This window comes from Rhea pennata, chromosome 7 (assembly GCF_028389875.1).
Source record: "Rhea pennata isolate bPtePen1 chromosome 7, bPtePen1.pri, whole genome shotgun sequence".
In the NCBI taxonomy this organism is placed as follows: domain Eukaryota; kingdom Metazoa; phylum Chordata; class Aves; order Rheiformes; family Rheidae; genus Rhea; species Rhea pennata.
The window spans coordinates 11,482,372-11,509,401 of NC_084669.1; the positions used below are offsets into that span (position 1 = coordinate 11,482,372).

The 27,030-nt window shown below is 36.7% G+C and overlaps 1 protein-coding gene across 2 annotated transcripts; it reads right to left on the reverse strand.

The window, feature by feature from the left end:
- Positions 1–1,037: 1,037 nt before the first annotated feature.
- SMC3 (structural maintenance of chromosomes 3) lies at positions 1,038–27,030 on the reverse strand. Of its 2 annotated transcripts, XM_062580226.1 has the most exons (29): positions 26,916–27,030; positions 22,584–22,659; positions 20,897–20,935; positions 19,963–20,030; positions 19,508–19,579; positions 19,236–19,315; positions 18,561–18,639; positions 17,127–17,244; positions 16,465–16,640; positions 16,112–16,192; positions 15,534–15,698; positions 14,949–15,070; positions 14,145–14,358; positions 12,367–12,470; positions 12,058–12,157; positions 11,473–11,633; positions 9,913–10,054; positions 8,529–8,679; positions 7,391–7,543; positions 6,466–6,617; positions 5,910–6,068; positions 5,307–5,414; positions 4,759–4,867; positions 3,999–4,246; positions 3,656–3,868; positions 2,788–2,979; positions 2,449–2,626; positions 1,773–1,879; positions 1,038–1,458 (listed from the first exon to the last, which is right to left on the reverse strand). In XM_062580226.1, exons 1-29 carry the CDS (start codon positions 26,928–26,930, stop codon positions 1,387–1,389), a joined length of 3,654 nt encoding a protein of 1,217 aa, XP_062436210.1. In that variant the 5' UTR covers positions 26,931–27,030; the 3' UTR covers positions 1,038–1,386. The 2 variants fall into 2 exon arrangements, with proteins under 2 accessions (XP_062436210.1, XP_062436211.1); XM_062580227.1 differs by lacking the exons at positions 19,236–19,315; positions 19,508–19,579; positions 26,916–27,030 and having other exon boundaries at positions 22,584–22,655.

Consider the following 27,030-nt stretch of genomic DNA (forward strand, 5'->3'; position numbering starts at 1 on the left):
TTTAGAGACTTAGCCTCTTATCCTACCTTTTCCTGTAATTATTTGTACTTCCCAGGTCAGGGGATTCACATATTCACACCCTCCCCTCTTCCACTTCCTCATGCAGTGCCAACAGAGGTTCTCAGTGGGGACAGAAGGTGCTTAAAGCAGCAGATGAAAACCTATCAGACAGCTTTATTCTCCTTTTTCAGTGGAAGTGCCCTACAGAGTAAATGCAGTATAGAAGTTTATTTTTTCTCACTGTACTGTTTAAGGTTAAGACAACTAAGGCTGTGCCCTATGGAAAGATAAATGATAGCTGAATGTACTCCTTACTTCCAAAACAACTTGTTTACTTACTGTAAGTTTATGCCACTTAAGCTTTTTCAGTAAAGGAGTATGGAATGCAGACCCAAGATCTTCTCTGGCAGAAGTCTGCTTTAGGGCTCCTTTTTGCAACACCAATTGATTTTTTGCTTTTATAATTGCTTTGCTATCTAAGATTGGAAATAAAAGGTTCAGGGAAAAGCCTTAAACTTTACAAAGTAACACAGGAAAACTGAACACTATCACTTTGTCAGCCTAAGTCACGTTGGTCCTCTAGGCTGAAAGAGTAGAGGGGAAATATTACAATTTGGCAATTCCAAAGTGTCAGAAGAAAAAAAATTTGTGTCTCAACACAAATCTATTTTTTGAGACTTCTCAGTATCTTCTGATACTTACACATTTTTCCCCAATAACCAGAATACTATAAATTTAAGTACAGATTTGAGGTAATTTTCTGCTAAGCCACAGCTGGCATTTGACTGATGAATCAAAACACTATCCAAAGTTTGACAGCCATTGACAACATGGAAAAAGAAAAAAACAGAAGTATGGTTTGAACCAATAATTTTGTCTCATACTTCTGAAATTAGCAGGTCCAATATGATCAATACATTCACCCCAATCAGTGAAATACCCTAAAGAAAGGCAACATAAGACAAAAAATGTAACATATACAATTACAGCGATAAAACCAATTGTTTTAATTGAAGCTATTAAAAAAACATGTGAGGCAATATAAATGATAAAATTATAATTAGGAAGAAATCGCTAGCACTTTCTGAAAAGCTTTAAAACAGCAATAGGACACTTTACAAAAGATTTGAGGGAGGGGAATAAAACTTTCAAACTACAGGTACTGTATAAAGGTAACATTAACAATTATCTTATAAAATACAGCAACAGAGACAAAATGAGTACTTAAGCTCCTTTGAAACTAAACTGTCAGGGATTTTGGTTAAAATGTATGTTCAAAAACTATTTTAAACAAGGACTAAATATTTCATATTTTAAATTTACAGTTCCCTGGCATAAACATCACACTATACACATCTTCCAAACAAGCTGTCAGTACGCTTTCGCTTAACCATGGGTGGTGTCATCTTCTACAAAGTCTTTGGCCATTTCTGCTGTGATCACATCAATATGACTAACCTGGTGGAACAAGAAGTATGCAATGATTAGAAATATCTCCTACAAAACAGAACAGCATTATTCCCAAAGGCTCCCATCAAGACTCAATGAGTCTGTAACAAACATCTGGTTTCCATTTAAAGCAAATGACTAGGGACAGATGTAGATCCTTAAGTCTTCTTCAGGACAGAGAACTACACCAGACTGCAAAATAACCAGAGATCTAACACCAATATAAATCAGGACTCCCTTGCAATTCTTAGGAAATGAAGTCCAGTCTCAAATTCACAGCTTGATAAGGTTTTCAGTAAATACCAGAAGTAAGACTTATTTACCTTGTTTCTGAATTTTACACCATAGAACTTGTCAGCTGACTCGAGCAGTTCAGGCCTAAAAGTTGTTGTAATAAACTGAGCATGTTCTGCCAGTTCCATAATCATATCTTAAAGAGAAGAACATAGGAATTCCTTATTAAGGTCAGCCTGAATAGAATAGGATAAATCTTAATGCAAGACAGAAAAGTTTGCTATTCCTTGTTTAAAAAAAAGTTTTGCTTGCTAATAAAAAACAAATCAAGAATGGATCCACGCCTAGTTTTTATTATGTTTTAGGCCTTAGTTCCAATATTAACGCTGACAAATCTATCACTTGACAAATCAGTGCATTATACCTTTATGATGAAAAATAGACTGAGCACTTTTCAAACTTAATGCAGTAAGAGCTGGTTCTTACCAAACCACTACATTTCAAAAACAGCAATATTTTCACTACACTGAAATGTATTAGAGCCCCTTTAAACATTGCATATTAAGATAGAGCTTCCACCCCCTAAAAGTTCACAGAAACCCTCAAAAGTACAAAGTTAACTTCTAACACACACACACACAGAATATATAAACAAGCACCTCTACAATGAAAGGTTTGCTGAAACATCAGCAAGCATCAGAAGACAGATCATCACCTTCAACCATACTGATTTATGCTAAAAAATGAGTTAAAGCAGGCAGTTACCTGAAACAGCTTTTCTGTGCTGAGCATCCAGGGCTTGGTCAATTTCATCAAACAAGTAAAATGGAGCTGGATCACATTTCTGGATAGCAAATATCAGGGCTAAGGCCACTAAGGATTTCTGCCCACCAGAAAGTTGCTGCATTTCTCTCATTTCACCCTGTTTTCCTGTGAACGATACCTAAGAAAATGATATCAGTTAAGATGATTCTACAGTATTAAACCATAACATAATTTGCTATTGTATTCAATAAAAAGGATCAGCTAAATGTTGTCTTTTTACTATTTGAACTATATTTAATCTAAAAGACCACTGAGTACTGAAATGAAGTATTTCTTTACCCTTATGCCAACTCCAGTGAACTGGTCTACAGATGGAACACTGCTCTGTGATCCAGATCCTCTTTCACTCTCAGTGCTGCCTTCACCTTCATCCTGGGACTGACTGCCCTCCACATCTCCTTTCTTCATCACTAATGTGGCTTTACCACCAGGAACTAATTTCTGGAACACTTCACTGAAGTTTTTTGACACCTTAGAAGAAAAGACAGCCAATAGCAATTCAGCTTATTCTACATAGTGAAATAGAGTAGAAACAACTACTGTTTTTCTCTAATCATGCTATGTATTTTCTTCTAACCAGATCTGCATTCATGCTCAAGCACAAGTTGGAAACATACCTGATACATAAAAATTGCTCTAAAAACATCAGAACCAATTTTTTACAGTACAAGATTTTGTTAAAAAAAAAAAAAAGAGAGAACAACAGCAAAAGCAAGTATGATTTCAGTGAACTTCAGATAAGGTTAGAAGTTATGCAAAGTGATCATTACGAAAATACTTTATACACTGCAGTAAGACCCTTTGCTAAAAGTAGCAATGGCTTTCACTTAATTCAGAGAATGGACTTGGGAGCACAGTTTGTTATCAAACTTTCTCCAGAAACAGTTGTACATAATACAAAAGAAATTCAACAGAAAGGAAGCATTCTAAAAGTTCACACAAGCAAGAATGGTAACACAACCAAGGTCAGCACTTTTAAAACGCTAACCTATTTCTTTTTCATGTATCAAAGAAAAACTCAGTTACAAGATACAGCCTTCTATTATTATACAAGAGCTCTACTTATCTTTTTTCTTGTGTAGTTGCTACATAATGGGACAATTTTATATCAACTCCACAGTCTCTTCATAACTGTTGCCAACATTACCTGTTTGAAAGTCAGCTGAATAGCTTCGTATTTCCTGAGCTCAAGTACATTCATCAGCTCCATGATGGACTTGTAGCCCCTGTCCAGCTCCTCTTGTCTTTTTATCAGTTTTTCCTTCTGTTCTGAGAAGTTCACAAACTGATCTAAAGCTTTTTTATTAACATGACTGTATTTCTTCAGTTCTGTATTACACTGCTCTAGTTTGCGGAATAGCTGCATAAGGAAGAACAAAGTGAGTTTCAATTCTAACCACACTTGACACTCAAGACGTTTGTGTGTGATCCTGTAATAATAATTCAGATCACCAGCTCTGTTATAGTATGAAACTAAGCACACTTATTACCTGCTTTAAACTTAAAGTCTGATATTTTTCAAAGGCCTCCTGTGGAAGTGAGCCCAACTCCCTGATTTTCTTCATGCATTCCTCTTTCTTCTTGAGGAGCATGCCTTGCCTGTTAGTCATTTTTTCAAGTTCTTTTGTGTCATGGTTAATGGCATCCATATGTTCTTTTTCCATGTTCTTCCAGCGTTCCATGCTTTTTTGAAGCTCTTTAATTCCTGCTTCTGTTTTGTCAATAGAATTATCCAGATCTGAAATGTTGAGGGAAAGAAAGAGCACAAAACCAGAAGCGTTAAGTCTGTGTAAAAATCAATGGGTATACAGTCAGCTATCTTGAAACATCCTTTCCTTCTCTAAGTATATGGATAAAGATCAGAGAAACAACCAAAGGTCATGTTAAAGTCTAGAGAGAACGGGCAGTGGGGAAGGAGGGAAGGAATCCACACACACGCTGTTTCCTTAGATAGTTTAAGCTTAGATAGCTAGGCAAAAGAATTGTGTTATCATGTATACATACTTACTGAGATAATTATCCATTTGCAATCATGGACAAACTTCATTTGTTTGATTTGCACAAAATCCTGTACTTTTGTATCTTTTGGAGTAAGGTCTAAGAATCTGTTACACTGTAACAGTTGTTATACACTGTATATTACTTGCATTAGATGATTGCTTTTCATATTATGCTCTATTTTTAAACCAAAACACGATATGGTGAACTTTCAGAACGGACAGTTTTGTTGGAAAAAGTGGTATTACCAACCATCTGATCGGGCCAGTGTATCTTTCACTCGTTTGTTGATAGCCTCAAGTTCTGATGTTGTGGCAGTAAGAACTGTGCCACCTTCTGTTTCTCGTAGTTCATTCAGTTCCTATGGGACAAAATGAATGCAATCAAGTTTCAGCAAGGAAGGGAACAGAAGTATAAATCAGGCTACCAAGTTATCTTCCACTACTCTTGATGTACGTATACAACAAAGTGTTTTACTGAAGTTTTATAGTTGCATCTGCACAGAAATCTGTCATTACTGTAGCTGTAATTGAATGTGGAACTCTACAAGTACAGCAGACTTTTGTATAGGTGGTATGTTTTTGGTCAGAATCTCACATATTCTTAAAATACTGTGCTGAAATCCAAGTGAACATATAACTTAGCTTAGATAAAGAGAAGCAAAAGTATCAGATTAAGTATTGAAGTTGCAACATACATAGTAACAAATGCATATTTATCAAAAGAGTAATATGCTGAAGCCCTGGAAATAAATCAAGAATGGACTGTAAAAAAAATGCCTTTTAAGATAAAACCCTTACTTGTTCCACTTGGTCTAAACGTTTTCTCAAATTCTCATTGAGATATGTTTCAACTCTTGTAATGATGCCTTCCAGTTTAATTCTCTCATTCAAAAGCTGTCTATTTTCCTGAAATAATAAAAAGTAGTATATTAATTGCCTCAAGTGACTCCCAAACAACTAATATCCTCCTTGTTAAAAAACTAAAGATCCCTTCAAAGAATACAATATATGTAAATATCATACAACTCTTAGGACCATTGTTCTAATTTTAACAGATAGAAATAGCAAGTATTTCTGCAGCTAGCTAGCATCAAAAAAAAAAAATCAACTACACAAACTTGTAATTTTGTCAAGCTGCATTAGCATCTGAATCCAACTCTTAAAACCAAAAGAGCTTTTAAGAGAATATTCGTGTTTCTTCCATCTAACACATGCATTTGAGAAAAATTAAATAATTATCTTTGCAGATGAGAAAATTCCATATATGCCTGCCTACTACCAGTCAAACACTTGTCTAATTACAAAACACATCATTAGTGACTTTTCATACGAAAAGACAAGATTTTAAGATACTGAAAAGAAAGCTACCACATTCAGCATATGATATTGAGTTCCTCTTACTTGTTGTAGCTGTCGAATTTCATCATTAAGAGCATCCACGCGTTTCTGATCTTCAAGACTGAGCTGAGAAAGTAAGTCTGTCCCCAGTTCTGCTTTTAATGATTCTCTAGTTGATTCCATAGCATGTAAACTTGCCTCCAAACTCTGCAAGCTGCGTTGCTATGGAACAGAAACAGTATCATTCCTCAGAGCTGTCTGCAGATTTATACAAATTTCACTTTTCTACTTACATATAAGTATTCAGCATATTATCTTTACTAAAAAAGCCCAACCCACAGAGATATCACATGGACAACTATCTGGATCTTCAACATTTAATTATTAATGCTGTCTTTAGAAACATCTATCAGCTTGCATGTTACCTTCCAAATAAAAAAAAAAAAAATTTTTGAACAAAAGCCAAGGGAAAAAATAAAATGCTTTATTTTTTTTTTTTAAGTGGGCGACATCCCTCTTTCAATTTTCCCTCCTATATACTTGCTTGACAGTACACATTTAAAATAATCTTTTCATATTATGATGTAAACAAGAAACCAATAATATCCTCTAATTATACCTTAGGCATAAATGTCTTTTCAGACTGCTGCCTTTTCTCCTTCAGCATTTTCATCTCTGACAAAATACTGTCTCGAGAGGCTTTGAACTTTCTCTGTTGTGTCTCAATTTGCTGCATTTGGTTCATTAGCTGGTCAATCTCATTATTAATCCATGCTCTGGGCTAAGGAAAATTCTCTCCATGTTTTAAAAAGACATTTATACCTACTGGAAATTTCAAAACTTAGTCCTTCTCTAAGCCCCATAACAGAATTTCAGACTCATATTCACTTGCAATTATAATAAAAAACAATCAGTTGTATAGGAGAAAATGAAAAAGCGTCTCCCAAGGAAATAACCTGAGCCCTTACCTGAGCCCTTACCAACATCAAGAGCATCAAGAGTAAACCAAGGAAGTTTCATTCTGCTGCTTTTACAGCATGACAGTCAGAAGGACGTAAAGATACAAGTTCAAATGTAAGAGCTTAATTTTCCTTACAAAATATAAAAGAACATAATTTTGCTTTCAACATGCAAGGTCAGTTTGTGTTACATTTTAAAGCTCACTGTCAGACTGTGGTAACAACAAAGCTCCACCACAGCTGAATGGTATGCCACACAGGATTCCTACCAGCTAAATGGGCACCCTACCCAACCTCCTACCAACACTTCCTCAGTACCTAACTGAAATCAAAATTTTGTCAGGTCTGAGGTTAACTGATAGCATGAAAGGTTTCTCAAGTCCAAAATAGTGGTTCTAACATCGACTCCTTTGTTACTACTATTGCCACAGTACTATGCAGAACAGGGCTGCACAAACAGTCAAGACAAACAGCACAACTAATTTATAACGTTAAGAAAAAAAATGTTATGATCTATTGTCTTTGTCCATTACTGCAAAATGAAAGTTCTGTCATCACAACCCTTGAAGAACAATGAAAGGATATTTTCAATGTTTCTGCGTAAGTTTTCATTGAGTTTTGCTTCAAGTTCACCAAGTTCTTCTTCTGCCTTTCTAACATCTTTTTGCAATTCAAGACGAGACTTCCTTGTGTCATAATAACCACCTGTCAAAGCACCACGATGGCTGACTTGGTCACCTAAGAACACATGAAAACGACAATATAAACTGCACAGCATATACTCTCCATCATGTTCAGAGTAGTTTCTACAATATAGCTTACAGAAAAAACATAACATGTCAACTAACCTACAAAAATGCTTTAGCAGTTTCAGGTATCACATCTATGTTTGTAGTAACTGCCTTACACAATGTTTTGTGACTATAAAACATTTCAGTATGCCATCTTGAGGTATATTCTGTTGCTCAAGACTATCACCTTCTTTCAGCATTAGCTAGTTAATTTTGTCTTTATTAAGTTCTGAAACTAAATAGTTTGCAGGAAAAAACAGTTTATATGAAGGAAAACAAAAATGCTCATCACTAACCAGTTAAAAAACCTGACCCAGTTTTCACCTACTGCAAAGGAGAAAAGCAAGAGAGGCTGAGCAATTCTACAGAAGCAACATACTGCAGAAGCCACATATATTAGTAATTAATCATTTCTTCCTCAGATATTCTTTGGGAAGACTTTCAGACTGTCTTCTTTAAGAGACAAAAAGCAAACAGAATAAACCTGCAGGAAAACTGCTCTCCAAGAACAATCCGTTATCAAAAGATAAATTCAGAGAAGAATGTGCAAATATGACTGGTAGGCAGAAGTATTCAACTTGCGCTTCTGAATAATTAAGACTGCACATTTGCGCCCTAAGTACTGTTTTAAGCTGGTGAAATACACTGTGAATACTCCAGATTCTAGCTTAATTGGATAATACACAAAAATCTGCTTTCCATTTCTCAGGAGGGAGACGCCCAGCTACTAACTTTTTAGAACATAAGAAAATTCAGTGACTTAAGAATTTCTGTATTTTAGCCACACACTGGTAGCAGTTTGCTCTTGGTTACCTCTTTTTTATTTTCAACAGTTTTTACTTTGACAACACTAAGAGACCATGCTTGATGAGCCTCTCACTCCACTAATCTCATTTTCCCCACTAAGTAATTTCTGAAACTGCAGTATTTACCTTCTAGAGTAATACAATCCATAGTGAAAGCTCTGGCCAGTTGGGTAGATACCTCCATACTACGACAAATTAGCGTCTTTCCAAAAACATGTTTGAAGGCTTTGTCGAATCTTGGATTGTATCTCAGTTTGCTGATCATTGGTATAGCATCCTAAAAGAATGTGATTTTAGTGAGAACACTGCATTGAAACAAACATTGCAAGTGCATTGCAACTAATTCATCACAGAATGTAAGAGCACCTCATCCTCCAAAAATCTATCAAAAGTAGAAAAACAATATACCTTCAAGCTTAAGCCTCTATTAAATGTCTAATCTCTATGTTTCAGCTAGAGATCTGCATCTCGATCACTGAAGACTAACATTTGGCTTCACAAACAATAAGCTTTTAGAATTAAGACTTCCAGAACTGTGTATATCATAATCTGTATACAGGATGTCAAATTCTGAACCCAAGTTACTGTATATTCTGAATAACTGCTTTGGAAATAAGCAGCTGCTTATTACTAGGTAAAAGGAAACACTAATTAAACATTCTCTAGATAAAGACATAAAACTGTATAGAAACCAGGCAAAAGCTTCTGCAATTTAAGCTTTAAAGACCAAAGCTGAGCTAAACTCCTTTAAGTCAACTTGGAGTTTGCAAAGAATCTCATCTAAGTATTAAATTGCCACTTAAGTTCAAAAACTGTGCTAAGTTGGCCATAAAAATATTTTCTTTTCTGTACTATTTTTCCTGTGAAGAACAGTACACAAACATTAATATTTTCACCAGTAAGACTCTCCTAAAATAAGTATACCATAAAAGTCTATTTTTATCTAAAAATCAACTTTTAAAGGATTTTTTCCTACCATAATTGTTGTAGAAAGTCATTACATTCATAAAATTCACTATTTCATTATCAAATAAAAGCAGATATTTTCTTGAAATATATTTCAGAAATACTTTAAACTGTTGCAGGTGAAAGGTTTACTTTTATTTCAAAAGTGACTGGTATCAAATAACTTTGAGAAAGCATCCATGACTGACATTACACTATCTTCAGCTTTTGTTGACAGCAGCCTTTCAGCTTAAAGTCACAATTTCGTAATTGACATATTTATTGATGGTCAGGTTACAAGAAAATTCTGCTTCCTTTAACTACCACCTATATACCACTTAGAAGATATAAAGTCTCACTTTGAAGCAGCAAAACCTAGTGGGAAAGTAAATGTTTTTCTGTTAAGAGCTTTTAATATTGAGAAGTGACACATTAGAAATAATATTTAATTACACACATTCAACATCAAGGAAAGTAGCAGGCAGTAAGCAGTAAATAATTCAAAACACGAAGCTTTGGATTTAGAGAGAGAATACAGAATGTTTCAAAGTGAACTCTAACTCACATTAGTCTCAGGATAAGCAGTATCTCTAACATCCAGCTTGTTGAGAGGCAAAAAGGTAACTTCTCCCGGAAGGTTCATTTTGTTAAATTCCATTAAGATTTTTGTACTGACCTCATCAGAATCCACAATGTGATAAAATAACCTAATTAGCAAGCCCAAGAAACAAGCAAAAACTTTACTGTGCTAGAAACTTTAGTATTTTCATGTATGGAACATTAAAAGCATGCAGGTATATTAAAGTAAATGCAACACAACTTTGTATTGATGTATCGCCTTTGTTTACAGAGTTTGTTTTTAAATACTGCAGCACATGTGGCAAAAATAAAAGCTCTGTGTACAAGCAACAAATGGAGACCACAGAAATCTCCCCCTCTGATGACTGATAGTATGTTTCAGAGAATCAAATGAAATATGTGATCCATCCTTCACAAGTTCAACTGCAGTTTACTACTGCATTTTCCAAACCATAACAGAATTTTGAAAAAACTATGCAGTGCTTTAAAAAGGCTTGTTCACATAGAAACAGACGTTTCAGAAGAGGGACATCGCTTCAAATTGTAGTTCCATCAGCATTTCACCACCTCTGTCCTCATTCTGCCCTATGGCAACATCCACCACCCCACCAGTCCCTCAATTTGCTTCATTAGAGGCCTACAAAAGTCTGTACTGGCACACTATAGGGGATGGGAAGTAGAGGTCTAAAGAGCTCCACAAGTACCACTATCATCAAAACACAAAAAAACTCCACAGTATGAGTGTTTACAGCACAGCCAGTGATTACAAAACAGGGATGGATGAGCCAAATACCAAAGGATTATGAGAAAGTCTTCACCTTTTAATACAAAGGCAATAATACCAATATCAACCACTATTTAGTCATGAGTTTAGAACAAAAATACTGAAAGGAATGAAAAACTGGGAATGGCAAAGGATCAATTTTCCTTCTGGGATAATATTCTCTGTGCTGCTGTCATCTCCATGACTGCAACATGCCTTGCTTAAGGCTATTTATTTTGAAATGTCAGATGGTGCAGGAAGTAGTAGACCACCTAACAGGCATTTCTAGAATATACATTACACACAGAGACTCATTAACTACTCATTATTTCTCAGACAGCTTTTAAATGGCAGTTCTTGACAGTCTGAGGCCTACCTTCACACGACACCTTCTAGTGTGGCAAGTAAATACTCCTATTGATTCGTACAGTTGCCTGCTGTAGGATTCTTCACCCTTGAACATGCTGTTCACTTTATTCAATAGGTGTCTGCCAAGAGTTTGTTTAAGGTCGATTCCTAGAGACTGGGTCTGTTTTTACTTCCCCCCCCCCCCTTTTTTTTGAGATAAGATTAAGGATTAGTTTTTAAATGGGTAGGGTTCTTAGCTCCTTCTTAAAATTGTGAACATTTTATGACAATACACTGTATGCACTTAGTTTCACAAAAGACAAAGAACAAGATTAAGAGAATAAAACTTTCAACAGGAACCTGTACTAGCAACTAAACTAATGTATGGACTACTGCAGATGCTTTAACAAATAACACTGAAAAGCATGTAATTACCTGTTCCCTGCAGTAACTTCAACACAAGTGTAGAAAGCTGGTTCACATTCAAAATTATTCATCACAATGCCATGATAGCCATTTAGAACATGTTGGTTTATGCCTTTTCGACGGAAGTGCTCCAAAACTTTGTTTATGCTGTCTATACCATTTAAAATAGCCTGTTAAGAGAGAAAGAAAAATCCATTCCATCTTCCACTTTATAAAAATGTTGGCCTTCATTATTTCCAAGTTCTTGCTGCGTAACCTAAGACTTTCTAAGAAATAAGTATTTAAGAGTCTGCACTTTAAGGTCTGTTAATTTTTAAGCAAAAAGAAAGTCAAAAGAAGTTTTATAAATATTGTATTTCTACCTGCTCTCCTCGCACTTCAGTAACTTTAAGCTAACAAAATTCATTTCAAAATATCTCTAGAGCTATAAACATTTGAAAAATACAGCTCAAAAGATTTGCCAATTTGTACTATGACACTAAGACTACAGCCAAATGAATTAATGGTCATATCTTTCAGATAAAACTGACCTACCCTTTAAAAGTGGGAGGATGAGCTTCTACAAAGAATTCTGAAAGATACAAGGCATCTTACCTTTCCTGTTGCTGCTCTTAGAAGCTGCTGTTTCTTTTCTAGGTCTTCTCGCTTTGCAGCAAGAGCCTGTTGCTCTGCATTCTCTTCTCTCCACAGATAACTGCAAAACAAGAATAATTAAAGTATGTTAAATGGGAATTAAGTCTGAAGATAGCGTCTTCAACGAATGCTAAATCTAATGGGAAGCTAAGTGCAGAAGTTCATACATGGCTACATTTAAAAACATACCTACATGCCATGTTAACAACTACACAGTTGGGGTCCTTCATATTTAAGTGAGATTCAGACATATTTCAATGAATTACTAACTTTCTTTCGCTCTGTAGTTCATCCTTTTTATTTTTCACTTCATAGTATTTTCTGTCCAGTTCTTCAACACGAGCCTTCACTTCATTAAGATCCTGGTCCAGTTTCTAATACAAAGAGAAAAGCACTATGAAGCTACAGCTATGTTCAAAATCTTTTTATTCAGTATTATAATTACTGTTTAAAATTCAGAAGCAATCCCCACAACTTTCCACCAATTTGCAACATAAACTGTAAAAGCACTAAGAATGAATAGTTCTTTTCAAGTCAGCAGTAGGAAAGCAGAGTGGTAGGACTACAAGGCAGGCACAGAGCTGGAAAAAAAAAATGGTGTGCTCTTAAGTGTTACAGTGAAATAGCTCACCGTAAGTCAGAATAAGAAACAATCAAAAAGAACCATCATATACATAACTACCAGGTGCAATTATGCTGTGATACATACAGCATCTGATAGGAACATGCATATTAGTCCTAAGTATCACACTAATAGCCACATTGCTATTAGTCACAATTTTAGTTTGCCCATCAGTAGTACATACACTTTACCAAAGCCACCGTCTTAACTGTGTTTTTAAGCACCAGTCAATGTGCAGTCATCTTTCCCTCACTTTTAGCACCCTTCATCTCTTTAAGCAGCTTTAGGCTAGCATGCAATTACATTTTTATAGTTAGCTGTGTATAAGAGGACTAGACATGCTCCTGTGTACAAGAAGTCTAGATGTGCTCTCAAAACAGTTAAGTTTTTTCAACAGTAGCTTTGCAAGCTCTATATCAATTTTTCCTGAGTCACCTCCCCTTCAAATAATAAAAAGCTACATAACTCTTATAGTCTTATCATAAGCCAACATTAAGGGGAAAAGTAAGCCAAGATAAAGAAATCAAGGCATCTTCAAATTTATCTTTTCTACAGAAAAAAATGGGAAAAGAGCAATACAATACCAATACAAGCAAATAACCAGTGATAAAAGCCAATTTTTTCTTCAGTCAACTCAAACTAACATGGGTTTCAGCCAAACAGCATATTATAAAAGAACACTTTCTCTTGTAATTCTTTCCTACAACTACATTACTAGATTTTGTCAGGTTGATTCTTGATTTCAAAAAACATATTATACAGCAGAGCCTAAGAATATCAACACATGCAGGGTAGCATTATTGGTACTCAGTGTTCTCCTGATATAAATGCAAGGGATTTTCACCCATGGAGCTAACAAGAATGATGTTCTCAGACTATACTGCTACATTTGCAGTGTAAGAGCTGCTTCTAAGAACACCGAAGTTAAACGCTAGAAATGATACAGATAATACCATTAAAGATGACTCAGATGTATCTGCTAAAACTGATTGGGACCCTATTCCTGGTCAGCTGTAATTGTGATGCAAAGGTGCAGTGCTCCCAGCAGAATTTAAAAGATATTGTTCTTATCTCCTTTATTCCCCAAACAGAGGAAAAATATCCAGCGTTCAATGCTATAAAACATAACAAATGTTATCTATATGAAATAGCTATGACAGCAACAAGGCAGCTGTGTCTCTCTTCCTGAAAATTCAGGCCAGACAACATTGTGGAAAGAACCATAAAGCAAGCAAAGAAAGGTCTGAGACAGTTTTTATGCGCCTACGTTTTCAATAATACACTTTTAAAAGACTCCTCCCAACAAGAGAACCCTCTATCTCCATTTTAAGTAGACTCTAAGAGCTTACTCAGATAAACTTATTTGAACAAACTGCCTTTAGCTCTTCCCTCAGATATCCTCAAAAGTAATAATCTGAAAACTTACACTATATTGTTCCAAATTCTTCTCCTTATTGGCCTCTGTATCCTCTAAATCCTTATGTATAGCTGCAATCTGTCGCTTCTTGTCATTGATGGCTTGATCCAGTGACTTCAGTTCTTTCTTTATCCACTTATCCCTTTCTTCTTTGGAAGTAAATTGGCTTCCTCGACCCTGTTTTGCATAGAGATCTGTTCTTTCCTGTGTTGCCTGGGCAAGTCTAGTTTGAGCAGGGGAAGACATAGCGTACGTTATAAAGAAATCCTGAATTTACCTAGAGCAAGCATTAAAAATCACCATAAAAAACTGTCAGAAAGTATCAAGCTAGGCTTAAGTGTCAACCAGTAGCAAAAAAAAAAAAAAAAAAAAGTATCGTCCATTATAAACTACACAATCATGAGAAAAGACTAACCCCCAGATTTTTTGATTAAGCTTAAGGAAAATTCTCTCCCTTCCCTCAAATCAGGAAAGCTTATTTTGCAGATCTTTAATATGTCTTCTTGCTGTTTGTTAGCCTTAGTGGCATACCAGTCTTTCAGCTTTTGTAACAAGATTCCTGAGAAACAGTCTTACCACCTCTACCACAACAAGCAAAAATACTACTTGGTCACATCTAAAAAGTAACCTGAATATTGTTTCCCTAATACCAACCCTTTCCCAATCCCTTAGTATTAGAAGGGGTATCTCAATAGGCCACCTGTGTGTCTCAATAGGCCACCCAATTCTCAGGCAGCAAATATAGTTCTGCATGTACTGTACACTGTTCTGACAGTATCTCTATTTAACTCCCCACTAGGAAGTGACACAGACCTAGCAATTCCTCTCTCTTCTTTTTCTTTTACACTGTTGAATTTGGGCTCTGTTTCTGCTAACTCTTTCTGCTTCTCCTCAATTTTTTCAAGAAGCTTTTGCCTCTCCTTTAACAGTCTTTTCTGAAAGTGAAACAAAGTAAAGTTAGCCAGTACCAGAAACTAATATTATCAGACAAATACACATTTCTAAGGAGTATTTTAATTGTAAGAATGCAGGATACTTGTTTATCTCACTATCCTGCTTGATTGTATAACCACCATGGATTCAGTCACAATCAAGACAAAGAGGGATGACACAAACATTATTGAAAAGGTGTAGTTAAACAACACAAGTAAGGAATGTCAGCATAGGTCAAACAACCAAGCCCAAATTAAGAACCCTACAAAGAAAAATCTCCTTCCCAATAATTCCGGTATTATATAACAAAATAGAGTAAGAGATGAGGATGACTGTAGGTGCTTTATTTTGCAACGTGTGATGGAATAAAGAAGCCTTCTTAAGAGATTCTTCTTGTCTAAAACTTACAATAAACACACACTATCTTGTATTTATCACACTTTATACTTCACCTTTGTTACTTACTCTTTGTTCACTGTTGCCAGCTAATTCATCCTGTAGGTCCTTAGCCTTAAGCTCCAACTTAGTCCTCTGTTTAATCTGCTCCTGTCTTTCAGCACTAAGTTGTTCTTTCTCTTCTTTCATTGCTGAAATCTTAGTCTTCAGTTCTCGAACTTGCCGTTCTATTTCCTACACAAACATTAAGCAAGTAGTATCTTAGACACTGTATAAATACACCATAGTCAAGCCCAACGCATAGTTCAGTTATCTAAGAAAATAACTCCCAATAGAGAATTACCATGTAATCAGGATAAACTAAGTCTGATAAACTCTTCCAAACTTCAAAAAGAATGAAAGCATAGATTAGAATTTAAAATGTTTTCAAAGTTAACTGCTTAAGCTCAAAATGTAGGAACTCTTCTCATTTCAAGGTAATTACCTCCAGGATCTTTGTCTGAATTCAGATTTTAATCAAGTGTTCACACACACACAAAGAAGCAATCCAGAGAAAAGGACTAATACAGACAAGGTATATGTATCCCATTAAAATAAATAAAGAAATAAAAGAGCCTCTTGAAAGAGTCCCTGTTACATATTTTTACCTCCATTTTATCTCTGGCATCTTGCTGTGCATCTCTTAGCTGTCTAGATTTCTCTCCACTTGTCTCTCGTTTGGCAGAAAGCTGTAGAGAAATAGAATAATTAGCAAGAGTTTCATAGAATGGTAAGGTTGGAAGGCACCTCTGGAGACCATCTAGTCCAACCCTCAGCATAGCCTCATACAGGGATTGAGCCCGAAAGTACTTTAGTAAACTTCTACTTTCAAAACGAAAAAACCCAATGTGTTATATTAGCCAAGGACATTGACAAAATTCTACCAAGGAAGGTAAGGAGATGTCTGCATAAAGCAGTTGAGAGTTCATTTTTTATTTCATAGGTAGACAAGATACTTCACCTCATCAAGCTTAGCCCGAGTTTCATTAAGCTCCTGATTATAAATTGTATATTCTAATGCTCTCCTCATTTTATCCCATTTCTGATACTGAGCTAGCTCTTCTTTCTCCTCTTCAAGAGTATGCAGTCGCTCTTCAATGTACTTCAACAGCTCATTGATCTTCTCCCGCTTGCCCTCTTTTAAAAAGATGAGACAGAACTTCTGTTAAACAGTAAATAGGTTAAGAAGCTTTAGAGCTATGAGAAGTCGTTAACTATGGACCAACAATTACTCACATACAAAGAACTGATGTCCAGAATTTCCCCCCAAAAAACATCCCAGTATGATTAGCAAACTGCTAGTACTAGTTACACAAGAAAAATATGTATTTTCTTGGTTTACAAACATCATTACAGACACTACATAAATTGTAGCATTTAAGTAACAGTAAACAGTCTGGGGGCTATCCTATTAATCTAGCTAAAAAGGCTGCTTTCTTACTAAAAGAACATATCAATTAATTTATTAAACCTTTGAGATATTTAAATTCAAGAAGGAAATACAACATACTCTGCATTATTTAACATACCACAAATAAAAATCAAGCAATTACTTTTACTGAAAAAGGCATAAACCTTTACTTAAAGAACTACCATGGCATAAAACGTTCACTCTATTTTTACCTGTTTCTTTCATTAGTGAAATACTCTCTTCTTTGCGTTCATCATACACTCTGGTACCAGCTACTTCTCTCAACAACTTCAGTCTCTGAGAGTCAGGAGCTGTGGCCATCTGGTTGATCTGAAAATTCAACACTTATAATTTCAGTATCCTGCTCTGGATATACAGATTACCATAAGAGATGAAAGACTGTGCTTTTTCCTCTATGCTTGCTTGCCTGAGGTTTTGGCAGGAAGATGAAGATTTCTAGTTTACACCATACTGTTCTTATGAGACAATAACTTTAGGAGAGCTACTATTCTGCTTACAATTCACTTTTGTTGGTTTTCAAGTGCTGCCAGTTATTGCTGAAACTCAGGATGCCAGTATTATGTAGACTGAAGAAACTCCATCAGCTCAAACTTATTTTCAGATAAGCTCATGGTTGGGCTTTTAAGTTCTGCTGCTAAAACCACCTAGCTGAAAGTTTTCCATTAACACTGTATCATTTTGCATCCATTAATCCAACACTACATCAGTCATACAATTAGAAGCTGAAGTAAAACTCACTCTCCTTCAACAGAATTTCAGAGGCTGCGTACCTCTAGAAGTAGATAATTGCTTGCAATTTATATACTGCTTTTCATATTGTACATTTTGATTTCGCACTTGCTGTCACATACACTTATTTCCACTACAAGACACAGTGATTTTCCAGTTGGAGTTCTTCCTTCCAGGTGCCAAACTTCAGTTCTAAAGGAGTATTTATTTAGGTTATTAAACAGTTGAGAGACTGCATTTCTGGATCAGCACTGCTGAACAAGTCCTCTTCAGGAAGGCTGCATTCCTCTTTTTGAATATGCCTTTCTAGAACCTTTGGGAGTCAACAGTTAAGTGTCTCCATCTTGTCCCACCCCTGTGATTCATTAGAAGTCATCACTGTTTTTTGTTTCCAGGTCTGGATGTCTTTTGAAATGGTTGGAGTCTTGAAGACCTGCTAATCTGCGTGCCATTGATACAGGCCATGCTGAGAACCCTTTCCCCACTGCATGTTCCTTTTGGTGCCTCCACATCCAATGTTCTCATTCTTTCTCTATAATTCTCTACAATTACTTTCCCACCTCATCTTAAAGACTTGTAAACCTAGGAATTTGCACTGGAAGAAACAGAACAACTAAGGCTTTTTATATTTAAATACAAAAGTATGTAATTGCAAAGGTTATTTGTAAAAGTTTTTTCCAAGAGTATCAACATTATTAGATATTAACCCATCATTCACTACATATACCACTGCAAGAGTATCATTTGCAAAAGCAGCATCTACAAGAACTATTCCAAACTAAAATAATTTGTTTTACTTTCGCAGAAGAATGAAAATCTGTCTTTCAAGAAACAGAACACTTTTGATAGTGATTTATTCTGCTCTGTGGAAGGAAAAAAAAAAAAAAAAAACTTACCTTTCCTTGTTTGACAATGTAGTAGGGATTACTGCGAGAAAATCCAGCACTTTCAAGAAGATTCATTACATCATTTTTCCTGAAAGTAGTATTTTGAATGTATTAAGAAAAAAGAAAAAAAAAAAAACTTACAGCTAGTAACAGCTGCAAAAATACAATAAAGTATCACAATTGTAAATCAAATACTTTAATCGCCATATGCAATACATACAGCGTTCAAAGAAGTTTCTTTATTTGTTAATAGCCAATTCTAAAATGAAATTAAAGACAGAAAACTATAACATTGGAAAGAAATCAAAAATGAAGCACTCTGCAGCACAAAATGCAAATATAGATAAAGATACCACAAAGAAGCATATGAAACAACTTAAATTTTGATAACTCTTGTATTTAAAAAAAGGCCCCGAAAAAAAAATATAAGCAACTAAACAGCACACTGATGAATGGGATTAATCCATAAGCTCAAAGCCTGCTGCCTATTACACAAGGACTGATGTCTTTGCTGTCAAACTACTTGTACTGCGCATTATACAACTAAGTTACCAGCAATGCATAGCTAGCAAGGAAACTCATGAGAATTCATTTGTTTCAGACTAGAGAAAAGTATTTCGTATGCCTAGAGTATTTTACAGTAATACTACTTGGCTCATTCAGGTAAGGAAAAGAAGTACCTACGTCACCATTTTCTTGTCTAGGAAATATTGGTCTTTCTTGGCTCCAATGACTCTGCGAAGTGAGACTTCCTCTTTATCAATCTTAAGAAAAGAAAACAAGCAAACTCCAATAAATTGAGCTGCTTGCACTAGATATAACTAATCCAGAATGCTTATAGCACTTTCTACCAGACCTGACCCCACAGCAAAGTTAAAGTATTGAATATGTTTATAATACAAAGGTATTAGAGCCCCAAATTACTATTTGTTTTGGAAGTAGTGTATTCAACTTACTGGTAACCTGTTGTCTGAATTGTCAAAAATAATTTCCACGAAAGCTGAAATAACACGAGGACCTGTACCTTCCTGAGAAAGGAAAATATTTTGGTCAGAGACTTCCCTCTTTGGAAGGATTCTGAAAATAATTAACCTCTCCTTTCCCCTGACAAGCACACTTTCCACTTCCTTCCAAAGATTTGGGATTCATGATCTTCCATGTAAGCTTCAGTAAATACATTTTTATTTTTCAAAATCTTGGACAGACATCCACAGGCATGCATTAACTACCCATAATAGCATAATGCATTATTTTGTAACAACTTTTGTTGTCAAAGGAAAATGGGGGAAAAAATGTTTAAGGATGTTTCCAAAATAACTGTCTTAGAATATCCACATTCCTGCAATCTGACAAAGTTGTAGCAACAATCAAAAGCTCTAATTCTTTTTTCTTGTTATACATCTTCACTTACATGCAACAAAGCCAGTCGCTGCTCTGGGCGAAGATGACTGAATTCATCACTGAGGACAAACTGAATTGCTGTAATAGAATAGCAACAAAAACAAGATTTGTTCTTTCCCGTACAGAGGATGTTTCTGTATCTCAAAACAGACTTTATGTACAGTATAGTCACATCACTGTTAATACCTTATAATGGCTCCTCAAAAAAGCACACCTTAATCTGCTGGAGCTTGATCACTCGGCTTGGTTCACACTAGAATTTCTTTAAAGAATTTGCATCATCGCTGGCCTACTAGTTCACTTCCTTATTGATTCACAGCCTTAGCAATTCCACACATGTAGCAGTTCATGAACTAGCAAAATTTCTTCTATAAAACACAGCTCAGCACACAGCTAGATCAAAAATGACACCAAAATACTTCAGTAACAATTGAAAATTCGTATGTACTACCATCATAAAGGGGTCACTAACATCTTTGGCTAGCTTCTCTGCTCCTCTGCTGAAGCCTTCACCTCCCAGAAGACACAAGACAATCAAACTGTTAAAAGGTTGCATTTAAGCAAGTTATGCCATGCTTTGAGGGAACTGTCTTAGAATTTAGCCAGCAAGATGAATGTTTAAAGTAACTGCAAACTCTATGATCTGTTTGCAAGCTGGTGACTTCTAAAATCAGCTTCTTTTTGTAAATATTCTTTGCCATTTGAAAAACAAACAAAACTGAGAAGGCTCTTAATAAGAGAAGATAAATAGCAAGGAAAACACAGATGAATATTCAACAGGTGCATTTAGACCTTTCTCCATCATTGTCAACTATCGACCAACCTGCCATTCCTAGTTAAGGAAGAAATTCTGATCAATGAGCTTGTGGTTGGGGGTGGGGGGAACAAAAACAAACAGCTATATTACCAGCATCCCAATACTATCAAATAAAGCCCATGCTTACCATAGAAAAAGTTACTTTTTCCAGATCCGTTTCTTCCCACTGAAAATTAAAAGTAATACAGAACATAAAACAGCAGTTTAAATAAGTTTAACAGTGGAATGTACATTGCAGTTTGCATATAAATACATGCAAGAGCAGAACCCAAACATAACACAGCTAGACAAAATAAAACCTCAAGAGTACAAGATGAGCTTAGCACATGGTCACTTAGCCACTGCCTCTGAACAAGACAGAATGATTCATTCCACAGTCAAACACACTATAACAACTTACAAACTACAGCAACAGTCCTCAGTCAGAATAATGGTTAAAACAATCTTATTTACTTCCATCATTCTATTTTTAATACTCATTTTTTGGTAGGATGAAACACTAGACCATAAAAACAATTCTTATGGTCCTAGTATCTTTTATACTTAACCAAAGGAAATCACATCTGTAAATTTAGACTGATTGTGCACTATATAAACTCCTTAATAATTCAGTCATGTTTTGTTTTTAAAAAAACTGGAAGTATCATCATTTTACACCTCAAAAGTTGCACTGCACTAACATACCTTAATTAGTGTTTACTCTGGTGTGTTTTAGAAAAGCACTGTCTTGTCTTCAAGATCAGTACCTCTTGTTTTAACTTTAAAATTGCTTGCTTTCTACAAGCAACAAGCATCCTCGGTTTTTCCTCCCTTCCTACTACCTGCTCTCTGCTTTAAGTATTAGTGTTGCTGCTGCCTGATCAGCACACCACTCCTCCTCTCCAGCATTCTCCATACATGAATGCAACAGAACCCACTTTGCCAATAAACCAACTCTTCCACAATTGACATTCATAGAGAGCGTTTTATTTATCCTGCTCCAGATCCCATTCTTTCCTAAAATACCATAGGAATAATGCAGATATTAAAATCACGCTGTAAGTTTCTTATGAAACTGCTATTTTTTAAAGGCAAACAATGGTAAAACATGACCCCCACACACCCTTTATAAGCATTTATTTCTGGGTGAAGTCTTAGCTTCCATTAATGTATAAAACATATTGGGACATGCTGTTCAAGGATGCACAATATTTCCATTCTCAGAGGCAACCATGACTATCAATCTTTTTTTTTTTTGGGGGGGGGGGGAAAACGATTGCTTTCTGTTGGGTCAGCAGCCTCAATCAAATTGCTGCAGTCACTAAATTCAATGAAAATGAAAAGGTGGGAGTACACATCCATGAGCATAAAAAGGAAGAGGCACAGGAATAGTAGAGAACGTTTTGTTAAACTACGTAGATATTACTACCAGTTTTCTCTGCAACACCCTAGGGTAGCCAATGTGCTTACTTATCAAAAATGACCCCCCCCCCAACAACAAACAAAGATCTCAACCCCAAACAAAAGCTCTCTGCCCTTGTTCCTGCAAGGATAGCCTTCAAGGTAGCTCAGCTGGTGCAGATGTCTACACATATGAAGGAGTTTACAACACTCAATTACTAAGACACAAGCATACTGTTGTCATAATAAAATTGAATGCTATCATTACTTTACTGTAAACAGAATGTACCTTGCCACAAGACAACTTTAAAGAGCAGGTGTAGGCAATACAAATGAAGTATTGAAAGGTAGGAAGAATGTTAAAACATCATAAAGGACTCTAGGTTCAATGAAACAGTGTAACACTAGCTGGTGTTAGAAGTATCAAAACTTACCAATAACATTGTGTTTTGAACTGAATGGATCCACAATGGTTTGGTCTCTGTAGCTTCGAAACCCTTGAATAATTACCTAATTAACGGAAACAAGGTATTTAAACAAAAAGTTATATTGTAAAAACTGTGTAAGAACAGATAAGACCTCATGAAATATTTAGATCAATTGTAATACACCCGATTTTTTTTTTATTTCAAACTTTTGTCTCAAGAGCAGCAACTTGCATCATAAGACTCTGTCCCTCACCTAATTATCACTTCAGGAGAACAGATTTTTCTCCCCACATCACATGAGATATTTATCTAGACCAAAGTATAATGAATAGGAGAATTCTGCAATAAAGTCAGTCTTTCTGCAATGGTATAAAACTATTCGGGAAAATGCATTTGAATCAATATTACATACAACAACAACGACATGTCTTTCTGGGGTCAGAATATAATTAGTTTCTTAACACAATCCACACACAAACAGCACAAGAATTCAATGTACAAATTCGAAGTAGAACAATTACAGACTGCAAGAGTTATACCAGACTGTTTACCTATTTCACATTCAAGAAAGTCTCAGTTAATTGTGGTGTTTCTACTAAACAACCACAAGAAAAAAAGTCTAAATATTAATAGGTTTACCAGTGTCAATATGAAGGAACACTACGTAAGTCTTCATCTTCTTCCATATCTACCATACACAGGTTACTTTTACACTTTCATGTTTACTGCTGCTTATCATTTGCATAGTATAGCACAAATATAGCAGCAGTAAACCCCTAAAGGGGAGGAGGGGGGAAGGAATCTTCATTTCAGTTAATTCACTGCCTAAATGGACATATACAAACCTACACATTTAGAGTCATGCAGCAAACTAATCTAGAAGCATGTCAAGTTTCAACTCTTTATTTCATAGTCATCTGAGGTTTGTCAGACCAAGTAATACACAACATATGGAGTGACTGTATCCCAATACTTTGGTTCTGCATAGCAGCAAAATTGATCCATCTTCCAGCATGCCTATTTCAGCATCGAGCAACCCTTTCCAGCTATCAAAGCTGTTCTGAAAGAATATACAATAGCTTTGCTCTGCTCTACTCAACAAAACATCTATCAGAAAGACACTAGCTACATGAAGTTTTTGATGTTTGCTTACAAAAGGCCTAGAATTGATCTTTGTGTCCCCCCCCAGCTTTTCTCCATCAGAAAGAAAATGTTGTTAAAATAATGTCACCAGTATTTTAACTGTGACAGCTACTATGAAGAATGAAGGACAAGATTTGTTCAGAAATATATCCTAACACATTTTGCTGCCTTCCTAACATTATTATTGCTTAAGCTAGGAATGAAAAACCATTTACAATGCTCTGTCTGTAAGGCCAAGTCACTGCAGTACCATCATTATTTACTGTATTTCTAAACCTGCCACCTCTTCTTTCTTCAAGTTTATAAATAGCGCATGTTCTACAACATGAGCACAACAGTAGGTACCAGAGAAGTGCAAAGAATGAACAAAACAAAAAAACCTAGGACTGGAAAAAAAAATACTACAAACATATTAAAACAAGCTTTTCCTCTACTACAAAAAAACTAAACTAACTCTACATCTCAACAATTCAAGAAACAGATATTTTGAGGATCATATTTATATTCAGCAATGTTCTGATAGCATACACTAAACAAACAGTGGGAGATAACTCCATGCATAAAATTTACCAAACAAGAGACAGAGAGAACAAGATGCCCTTTCATTCAACAGAAGTTTGATCTTAGTCACTCCTCCCCACCACTTCTGCTTGATAGCTCATAATCAAGGAATATCACTGGAAACACCTGCTTGCTCTAGTAAATTAAATCTGTTTCTCCGATAGTGTGAAAATGTCATGCTAGACAGCATGGGTTTATTAAACATTAAATACAATACAACTCAAAGGCATTGACTAACCTTTATGGAAAGAACCATTCTCTCTCCTCCCAGATGCTGCACTTGCCTGGTTAAACCCTCTTCGCAAAATTATTCCATTACCAGAATATGAAGCTAAGGGTATGGATAGGCAGAAAAATATTGATGTTTGACCATCATAAATTAGATCTAGGCAACAGAAGCCATATTCTTTATTTTGGAAAAAGAAATACTCTGTCACATGCTGCAGTAGTTCATCCATCTAAAAATTTTTTTTTTTTTTAAACTGCAGGTGTTTGTGATCCCTTTTCTGCAGGCGAAAGACAATTCTTAGTCATCAGCATCAACTACAGTCATTGAAGTACCTGCAGTGTATTCAGATCTAAATCCAAGGCAACTGTGTTTGGAAAAGATTTAGAACTTCCGAATTTAATTTGCCAAGCAATAAGCAAGTTTAAGACAATGTACTAACTGAACAGGATCAGTCATTGCTGTGAACACAAACACTTCCCCCCAGGAGCCAGTCTGCCTCATGCTCCAAAAAGGAGCCTTTCATAGTAAGTCAGCTCTGCCTCAGCATCAGTGGCTTTCAGAGAACAGCAGCAGCTGCAGAATTCTTACTCTGGTCCTGCAAGTAGTTCCAGGCCATAGCAACCACATTCACTCATGCTGGCTTATGAAAGAAAGAACACCACCACCCAAACAACACTGTTTGCTCATTCACCAGTTTTCAAAAGAAAATCAAAAGAGCAAGAAATTTGGTTGCTAGTATTTTTCTAGTTTACCTCTAATACCCTAAAATTGATTGGATAGGAGTAATTTATCTACTTTATTCCCAAAGCAACCTGCAAGTCTCCACAAAAAGCTGAAAAAAACCCCAAATGTTATTTCTTATTATTATACAGGCACAAACTTTTGCCATCTACATACCTATGCAACACTTCAAAGCTGCAAGAGGCAAACACCACTCTTTTCCCCCAAATTTTTTCTAGGTGGTTTCTTGCATCATGCATCCTACACATTACAAGTCTTTTTCATTGCCTTGTACAGCCTCAAATCAAGGCTTAAATCATTTTCATCTTCAAAGTTTAGGGATGATTTTAGTTGCACCAGTAATTTTTATTTTATTTATTCCTAATATCACCTTCATCCCCTTTATTCTCAGATTTGCATACTGTTATCCTCTTTTATTGCCCCTAGAACAGTGCCACATATGGGCCACTCAAATTTCTTTTTCATATGAAACTCATTTCTTGTTTTCCCCAATTTGAGCTGCTTAACATAATTCCACATACAGCTTCACTACTATTAATTTTTGTGAAGTTCAAGCTTGTAGAACAAGAATTCTTATTCAACCATTTTAAAGCATGCACTTACAATGATACAGAGTGACTTACAAAACTATCAAGAGGCATCGGCAACACTTTGACACCCAAATGGCTTAAGAAAAACTGTTCTTACATAGAAAACACCTTTAAACAGAATAAAATATTCTTCTTACTGAAGATAACTGTAGGGTGGCCAAATGTCAGATTGATTTTGAGTCCACTAAAAACCAGAAGACCTACCAATTTTATCTCAACAGGTATAGGTAGGGCTAAGAAAGCAGTCATAAAAATTAAAACTACACTATGCAACATGAAAGACTGCAGGGATATACTATAGCAGTGGCATTAATGATAGCCTCAGTCTTGAAGACTATTTAGAAATGGACTGTGCACAGACTTTCTCTTTAACTGAACGTTCGCTGTAGTTTGCGTCTCAGGAATGAGATGCATAACCAAAACGACCGACGTCCGGGGACCCAAGGCACCACCTCAATACAAGCAGTAACTCTCCTGGGAGAGGGGGGAATCAGAAGCACTTTGAGTTTAAACCTTAAGCGCAGGCACACTTCCTCACACCAATGCACACACAGATTAAAAACAAACAACAAACGCCTTAACAGCTGAAAGATGCCTCCTGACAGCCGAGGACAGCCCTTTTGTTTACTTTCCCCGTGTGGGACGAGCCTCCCGGCCCAGGCTCAGCCAGGGTGGAGGGCCGGGACACCAGGGCTGCCCCGTCCGGAGGGTCCCCACGGAGCCCGTGGCAGAGCAGACGCCCCACAGCGCCTCCCCTCCCCAACCCCACCGCGCACGGGCAATGAATGAAACCGCCCGCAGGCGCCGGGGGAGAGAAGCTACCGCCAGCCCAGCGGCGGAGGAGCCGTGTGGCAGCGCCGAGGGCCCTTCCCGGCAGCGAGGAACGCGGCCTCTCCCTGGGCAAGCGGCGCCCCACGCAAAGGCCGCGGCGCGCCGGGGCCTGGCCCTGCCGCCCGGCCCAGGCGGGGGAGCCCGGCGGAGGGGCGGGCCGCGCCGCGCCAGGCCCCGGCCCCGGCCCCGACCCCGGCCAGGCCCGCGCCGCCCAAGGCGGGCGGCTCGGCCGCGGCGCCTCACCTGCTTGATGTACATGTCTCCGGCCGATGGGGGAGGCTCCCGCCCCAGTGCCTCCTGCACCACTCAGCCCGCCCCTCACCGTCTCCTCCCGGCTCGGCTCGGCGCTGCCGCCTCC